The sequence below is a fragment of the Camponotus floridanus genome, unplaced genomic scaffold (assembly GCF_003227725.1).
Source record: "Camponotus floridanus strain SB8 unplaced genomic scaffold, Cflo_v7.5 scaffold212, whole genome shotgun sequence".
NCBI lineage: Eukaryota > Metazoa > Arthropoda > Insecta > Hymenoptera > Formicidae > Camponotus > Camponotus floridanus.
The window spans coordinates 122,276-131,542 of record NW_020229340.1 but is presented as its reverse complement, the minus strand read 5'-3'; the positions used below and the strand labels follow the sequence as shown (position 1 = coordinate 131,542).

The 9,267-nt window shown below is 37.2% G+C and overlaps 1 protein-coding gene across 1 annotated transcript; it reads right to left on the bottom strand.

The window, feature by feature from the left end:
- Positions 1 to 229: 229 nt before the first annotated feature.
- On the bottom strand, positions 230 to 2,759 carry LOC112637856. Its single transcript, XM_025408516.1, has 3 exons — positions 2,233 to 2,759; positions 1,588 to 2,164; positions 230 to 1,543 (listed from the first exon to the last, which is right to left on the bottom strand). Exons 1-3 carry the CDS (start codon positions 2,757 to 2,759, stop codon positions 230 to 232), a joined length of 2,418 nt encoding a protein of 805 aa, XP_025264301.1.
- Positions 2,760 to 9,267: the final 6,508 nt, after the last annotated feature.

Sequence of the window (9,267 nt, the reverse complement as noted above, 5' to 3'; positions counted from 1 at the left end):
CATTCGCTCGTACGCGTCCTCGCACTCTACGCTATAAATGAGGCTGTCCGTGTCGGTGTACAATATCTTACACTTATCGCCGTAGAGCGGCGACATGTATTCGTAGTGAAACGCGTACAGACGAATCTTGGATATATCGAGAATCGACATGCCTACGTAGATCGGTTTGTCGATCTTCGCCTCCAATTTGCGCAATTCCACGGCCATGAGATTCTCCGAGAATACGCTTCTACTGAAAATTCGGCTTGGAGATGAGCGCCTCGGCTCCGAATCGACCGTCCCATCGAGTCGCGAGTCGAACGTCCACGCGATTGCGCACGTTCTCCATGGTCTTGCCGAAGACGGCGTTGTTCATCAACTTGTACAGATTCTTCTCGAAATTGTTACTCGCGTTAGTGCGTAAACGCGTGTTAAGTTCCACGTATCCGCGTAACCACGGCGACTGCGAGAAGCGCAGCGCGCGATGAATCCTAGTCAGACGCAGACCGTGACGAACGCACTGCTGCAGATTGTGATAGTGCGTGACGTATCGGCGCTTATCGTACAGCGTGGCTAGGAGTTTGCTCTGCCGCTTCCCCGGCGGCTTATCGCGCGTGGGACAAAACGGTAGATCGGCGTGGGCGTCGTGCGCGTCGGCCGGATAGTCGAGATCGACCTCGAGAATGTAGCCGACGGTCGAGTCCTCCGTCACGGACATCACGTCGAGACTCTCGAGGTCGTAGACCCACTCGAATCGCTCGTACGGCAACGGCTGACACATCGCCCAACCGTACAGATTGTTGATATCGAGATACATCAGATAGATCGACGGTCGCGACGGATACGCGCTCTTGTTGTTAGCGCGAGCGTATCTGTTGGAGCACTGACTCAGACCGCCGCGTATTCCGCGTTCCACGAACATCATCATATCGATATCGGTGAGCAGCTCGAAACGGACCCCCGTGTATTTAAGCATCGCGTCCCACGTGTATCCCGGCAACGTAAAGTAGTACGCGGGATCTAAACCGTAACTCTCCAAACAAGCGGAGCGAAAATTTTCGAACACGTCCGCGAGCAGAAGAACGTCGGTCTTCAGATAGAGATCGCTGTACTCGCCTAGATTTTCAATGCCGAATCGCTTCCAGACGCGCGTCGCGTGCGCGTAATCGCTCTCCGATACGGTGTCGCCGGTCAGAGAACTGTAGAAGGACTCGCGTGGCGGGAGACGCGTCTCCCGCAATCTTTCGACGCTGTCGACGTACTCGTACGGAAACACGCCCTTGCGCGTGAGAAGCCGGAAGTCGTCGTCCGAGAGATCGCGAAACTCGCCTCGCGCGATCGTCAGTTTGCTCTCGTCGAGATACGACGCCAGCTTATCGAGACCGGCGCCTAAAAACTTGAACGAGTCCACGAATCGTAATGTGACGTATCTGGAACGCGCGACGTTTCCCCCGTCTCCCTCCGCCGCCGCCGCGCTATCTCGAACGGTCTTAGAGAAAGTTATGTACGATTCCTTCGTCACCGGCAACAACTCGACGCTGCCGGGATACGCGTTAGCCACATCCTTGATAATGAAGTGCGCGTCGTAACCCGATAGATTGTGAAAACGGGTATGACATAGGGGTCCTTGTAATTCAAATTACACGCGGAATGCGCCGGACCTCTGAAACGGCCGGTCAAGTGACAGTGATCGCGCACGTGAGCGTCGTCGGCCTCGAACGGTCTCTCGCACGCGTGACAGCGCGACGCGCCCGCGAATATCTCCCGCTCGTCAGACGTCAGATCCGCCATCGGTACCACGGCGTCGAGGGCGACCTTCGCGCGAAGCGCCAGATCGCGCAGCTCGCGCACGAACCACGCGCCGCAATCCTCGCCGCGGTAAGATCCGTACGCCGACGAGGCGTCGTCGAAGGAGCAACGCGTGTAATAGGCCACGCTGTGAACTCTGTGATGCTGAACGATCCGCGTATTCTTGGTTCTCCCGCCCTCGTCCCCCTCTTTCCTCTCCAACGCGCACTCCAGATCGGCGTACACCGCGAACGGAATTCGCTCCTTTCTCGAATGATGCTCGAACTCCAGCCACCTGTCGTCCTCGCCGGGAAGAACGATCGCGCAATCGTTCAGCTCGCCACAATCCTCGCTGTGCGCCGACAGCTTCTCGCTCGTGCGAAAGTAATGCATGCATCTGAAAGAAAATACGAAATAAACGCTAGCTCGATATCTCGTTCTCGCTCGCCGAGATCGAACGCTCACCGATCGCACACGTACGTCCTGTGCTGTCGCTTGCTCAACTGCGAGCCGATCAGACGAGACAGATCTCGAATACAGGCGAAATGTCCGACCGCGTTACCCTCGCGCATCGCATCGCTCAGATACAGCAGATTGACGTGTCTCTCCCTCTTTCGATCCGTCAGACGAAGAGGGACGATGCGAATCCCGCCGTCACCGTCCTTCCCGCGTCGTCTCTCTCCGACGGTGTACACGTTCACCGATATATCGTTCAGACGCTCGAACCGTCCGATTCCGTTCAAAGTCATAGGTAACTTCGAGCCCTCCAGATTCAACACCTCGGAGTAATGCGGAGCTTCTCTCGCAGTGTATCCACGGGATACAGAGCGGCGACCACCGACCACGCGAAACACGCCTCGTCGTCGGATCGCACGTTGACCACCGCTCTCTTCATTTGAATCTCTCGCGGTACTCGCACGTGGCACCCCGCCCGCATAGGATTGTACACGTTCACGTTCACCGTTAGATCGAGTATGCGCGACAGGGCCCATCCGCTGTCGCGCTCTTGAAACTCCTCCAAAGACGCGACGGTATCGCCGACGACGCGAGTATCGTACCACTCGCGCAGATCGTAAGTAGAAGGGGATGGTTTCTCGTGGCGATCGTCTTAACGGCTATTTTATCACCCGACACGAATTCTCCGTTGAACGTCGTGTTCACTTTAACTGCGATATCGGCCCATGACGTCGCGCACGCGACGGAGCACGGTGTCAAATTAATCCTAAGTTTTTTACCAAGTTTTTTTACCAAGTAAGTATGCAATTAAAAAAGTTAAAATCAAAATAACAAAAACTTGGCGTGCTCTCGTCGTATCACATAATTAACATAATTTTATTTTAGTAAATATTTAAAATTAATCACATAATTCACATAATTTTATTTTAGTAAATATTTAAAATTAAGATTCGCAAATTATTTCTGCAATTGTTAATTATATATTTATAATTATAATATTTACTAATTATAACAATATGAATATTATGATACGAGGAGAGCACGCCAAGTTTTTATTATTTTGATTTTAACTTTTTTAATTGCATACTTACTTGGTAAAACTTAGGATTAATGTCGAAATTAAATGTTTATTAATGATAAATATATTATAATGCTATTCGAATCAAGTTTTTGTATGTAACTTTTCTTAGTTTTTTTAGTTCCGGATTTACTTGGTAAAACTTGATGATCTCAAAACAAATCGATTTGTTTTTCACGAGACACTTTTAAATTCAAAATTGCCGATTAATGTAATCAACATTATTAAAGGTAAAATAAAGGTTAAGTAATTTTATGACTTATTATTTATGTTTATGATAGAATTCGCAATATATTAGTGCTATTTCATATATTGTACAAATATTAATTTGAATTTGGATCATAATAATATATTTTTATATATCATATAAAGCATTGAAATCTTATTTTGAAAATTATTTTAATATTTTGTCGAAAATTTATAATACACAAAAAGCAAGATTGAATTTGTGACAAATATTTCAAACTACAAATCTCTATGAATTGCTTCAATGTACTTGGCCAGTTAATTGTTGATTTCATATTTAGTTTTGTTTTTCTTTTACGAGAACTATTTTTTTAGGGAAAATTTCTGTAAATTATTTTTAGGGATATTTTTATGAAATATATTAAATATAAATTTTTTGCGTACAAGGTGTAATATTTTTTATGTACTTGGCGTACTTTTTTTACCTTTATAAGGTTTTTTTTAGAGGGATATCACACCTTTTTGTAAAAATTATATTTTTTCTGCAAAAAATATATATGCATTTTTAGCACTTCGAGGCCAACTACACTTTTGTACTACTAAATCATTTATTAATTGCCATTCAGTACCTTTAGCACGTACAATGTTTATGTAATGTCTATCAAGTATATTTTTACCTTCATGAAAAATTCCACTAATGACTTTATATGTATTTCCACCAATATATATCTTTTCCGTAGGTACAGCTTTAATTTTTAAATCTGTTATTTTAATAATTTTTTTATATCATTGTTTTTAAATAATGGTAACTGTAAGATAATAATACTTTTTGTCTCTATTATATTAGTCTTTTCAAGCAAAGAAATAGCACTACAATTGGTACATATTTTTTCAACATTATTCCAACGTGTAAAACTATATTGTATTAATTCTTGTAGAGTATATGATTTCTTTAAATTTTCAGGTAATTGAAGTAATAATATATAATTTGTATGCTTTTTTATATTTGTATAATTGCATACCTTACATCGTGAAGTTATGTTTAATTGGTTTTCAAGTACATTCTTTATATTATCTATGCTATTAATTAAATCTATAATGAACTCACTAACATCTTGCTGAAATTTTTCAATATATTTATATCCTGCTAGTTGACGTATTGCCATTATATTAATAGTTTTATCATCTGATACGTAAGAATTAATAAATTTTTTTATAATATTTGAATGTTCAAGATGAAGTAACAATTTTCTGAAAATAGGAGAATAAAGCTTAGATTGAATTGAAACATTAGCATAACAAGATATGTTATCGACATTTGGTAGTCCTTTTACATACCATAAAGTACAATCATTAATATTCTTATCATCAATTTGACATTCTAAAACATTCTTTGATAACATCCAAATAATATCACGAACCTTGCGGACACGTTGTTTCGAAATATTAATATTTAAAAGATCTGGTCGATATTGTTTTCGCAATCTATTATGTTCTATTATAGCTAATTCATTTGCTTTAGCAGAGGAAGGATCAAAATTTATGAGATGCAACCCACTCAGCGTAGTTACTCGTGAAAGAGCGACATATATTTGTCCACAACTAAATATAGAATTTCCAGCTTCCACAACCGCATGTTTTAAACTCAGACCTTGACTTTTGTGAATAGTCATAGCATAACTGAGACATATAGGAAATTGTTTTCTTATAACAAATGCTCTATCCATTACTTCGAATTTAACGCTTATGCGTTCTATAATATGCTCTATTCCTGATGACACTGTTATTTTTATCTTTTCTACTTCATTGTCTAATGCATTACGCATAATTAATGTAATTGTACCAATTGTACCATTTACAAGACCTAAACTAACATCGATATTTCTTCATTATACGTGCTCCTAATTTTATAGTTATAATTCTCGCTAAGCCAGCTGTTCGAGAACTATCTTCATCATCTTTATTTAATATCTTCATAACTTTTTTTTTAAAATATGGTGCACATTCTGTTAGATCTTGAGCAACGAGTTCTATCTCATCCGAAGAAATACGACTTAACATTGCACTATTCAAAACATCACATAATGCACAAGTTGAAATTAAACAAACTGTATCCATTGGTAAGCTTTGCAAATAATCACATAATTCTTGTAATCGACCATCACAATTAATTTCTTTAAAATTTATTTTCCTTGTTTCTAAAATACTTATATCTGAATCTGTTACTGTTCCAACACGAATTCTCGTTAATATATCTCGATAAGAATTATCATCTTGTTGTCGCACGTTAATTTGTAATTCATCATAACTAAATAAAGACCATAAATTTACAGCTCCCATTGCACCAATATATTTCTCAATTTTTAGTTTAGATAATTTAATAAATGGCGGATCCTCATGCACAGGTGGAAGTTGTAATAAATCTCCGAAAAGAAGTATATGTTTTTTGCCGAACCATCCATTATCACAATCGGTGGTATTAAATATTTCTGTTAATCGAAGATGTATATACATTAAAGTAATATTTGAAATCATTGAAACTTCATCGATAATTATTAACACAACATTCTTAAGTTCATCTCGTATAATTTTAAGTACTATATCAGAAAGTTGTTTATACTTGGCAGTATGACCATGTTCTACCGGTAATTGGAGCAATCTGTGAATAGTAAGTCCATCAATATTAAAAGCTGCTATACCAGTTGGTGCAGTTATTGCCGTGTCCTTTCCCATATACTTTTTGATCCAAAATCTAATAGTTTTTATCAAGAAACTCTTTCCACAGTACCACCCTCACCGCTTACATAAAGTCTAAAAACTTCACTATTTTCATCAAATATACCACTAGTAATTGTATCAAAGATTCGTTTTTGATCAATATTTAATTGCATTATCATTTCTTCGACGTTAACTTCATCAAATTTATTGCCAATATCTTTAAAGTCTTTCATAGCTCCTTCGACTTCGACAGGAACACATTCTAATACATCAAGACAGTTGTTTTCATCTTCATCTTTTGTAACTTCTGATATTTTTTTTTCAATTAATTCTTGGATATTATCCATACCTTGCTGAATGTCGGTTATTCTTTCATGATATTGAAGAGCATCTTTCAATTTAAATTGTATTAAAGAAAATGTTTCTGCATAACTATCACATCTATTCTTTAATTCACTAATATCTCTCCAAGGCTGAAATAATAACAATAATGAAAAATAATAGCGTTCTGGTTGAGTATGAACATTGTATTTGTAATGATTGATGAGGTATCCACGTTTACGTTTCGTTAAGTATAGAGATTCATCAAGCATGTAATACTTTCTTGTCTTAGAAATTGGTTTAGTTTTTGTATTATCATACCATTTTGCATAATCATATAAATTAGTAGATTCTAATTCTTTAGGTCTGCTTGGATAATATGTATCAATTAAAGAAGGATAAAAAATATCCACAGATTCAGAATCTAACATTTCAATCTCTTTGTGAGATTTAAGTTTTCTACTCCCATCATATTTACATCTAACCATCTTATAGTCGTTTCCTTGTCAGTACCATATAATGATATTCCTAGCAAAGTATCAGCAGCTTCAAGAGTTCCACATTTTCTATGATTTAACATACGCATTCCAATATTCCAAAGACAACTTCTTAACGATTTTGTTGAATTTATCTTTTCAAATGTATTTTCTGCGTTATTACTCTTCTCTGCTTTAGAAACATATTTCGTAGTATACCAAGTCAATAACGTAGATTTTTCACCTACAAACTGAATATCCATGTTTCCTTCCCAAGCAGTAAGAATAGCTGGATTATAATCATTAATATTAATTTCCTCTTTAGATCATGGCAAATCGTACAGTCTGCTTTTTGTTTTCATCTTTTTCTATCCGCTATTGAAACAACAACGTCTCTAAGTTTCAAAGTGTCTGTTACGGGTCGTGAAAAGCCAAATCTGCATACTTTCGAAAAACCTATTTTAGTTTTTTTGGTACGCAAATAATAATTATTATGTTTATGTTGTTGATGTGTATTTACACGTCGATGTAATTCAGGTGATAACTTTTCATTTGGCATTCTACAAGTGACATATTTTAAGATAAAAGATGAAATATCTTCATTAGATGATGTACCAATTATCGGGGCATCTTTTATCCAAATTAACAAATGAAAATGTTGCATACCTCTACCTTGATATTCACGGCGCCAAAAGTAATGAGTGACCTCTCCGATTGGATTATCAGGTGAACAAATAAAATCAAGCATAGCTTTAAATTTATTATCTACGAATCTCGAAGTTGATACAGAATCGAGAGCAATAAGCTCGTTCGCAGATTTTTGATTAGCAATTGGTTCATTTATCGAATTTCTCGAAAGATATTCTATCAAATCTGTCCATAACCACTCACATGGACTGAGGGTAAGAAACCAAGTAGCAGGTCTATAATTACATATCATGCAATGCAAATTACTTCTAGATATTTTCCAATATTGTTCTGTATTCCGTAACTTGGAAAATATAGTACTTAAGTTAGACTCAAGCTGCTGATTAGATAATTGCTCCAAATAAGAGGCAGCTGTATATCTTTCATGAGGATTGGTAACATTCATTTTATGAAATATGCCACTATTTAATTGTCGCATATTATTATCATGTAATAAATAAAAAAGATATTGTATGTTTAATCTAAATTGCGAATGTTGCGACATAAGCCTCATTTTAATATATTCGAAATCAGTTATTCGGATACTTCTATCTTCATGCTGTCCATTGACACCATATGGATATAAATCAGAGAAACATTTTACATCCAAATCTTTAGTACGATTATCCAATGGAACGTCTTGAATTTTTATCATTTGGTAAAGCGTAGTTGCAGATTCATTTATTCTTTTTTCATACATCGGATATATTGTAAATTGTTCATAATATTGATTTGTTTGCGACATTTGAGTTAATAATGCCTTGTATTCTTTCTTAGAAGTGTTATTTTTTTTATTTTCTTCATCATTATCTTTCTCCAAATTTTTGTCATAAGGTTCCGAATCATGCTCTTGAAACTCTACGTTTTGTAATTCGGAATGCAACAAATTCTCAGGAGATGTTGGTAGCATAATATCTGAATATATAGGATTATTTTGTTTTAACCATATTAAGGCAGCCCACACTTTTTTTACATCGACTAATTTTTCCCAAATTATATTTGCTTTAGTTGGAATACCACGAACTAATATATGCAGTTCATGATTAAGATTAATAGATATAATTTCAGTCGAAGGACAAATCTTTTTTAAAGTTTCATTTAACGGCAACGGCAAATGGAATGTTCTGCCTTTCACTTTTGAAATCATTTCTTTATGCGGTAGATTTTTATTCATTATCGTATGTGCTCTTTGCACAATTTGGAATGCTTTTGCTCGTTGTATAAGAATTCGTTCGTATTCATTTAATATTGTTATTTCTTTTGGTACTGGTAGAATTTCGAGTTTATTGGTTCTACATGTTGGCGGCAGTTTGTTCTTTTTAAAATATTGACCACAAAATTTGCAAATAACAATTTTCATTTATTTCTAATCTTACATCATTAATAAAATTATTCCAAACTGTTTTACCATTTTTTTATCAACTTTTATCATGAGAATATCTCTTTTGAACAATATTTTGTACAAGAAATACAGGCATATTTTGGAACATCTAGTAATCGTTTTGTAAATGCTTTAAAAGCTAAGTAATATTGAGACTGAATTTCATCCTCATTTAAATTAATTTCCATAGTCACCTG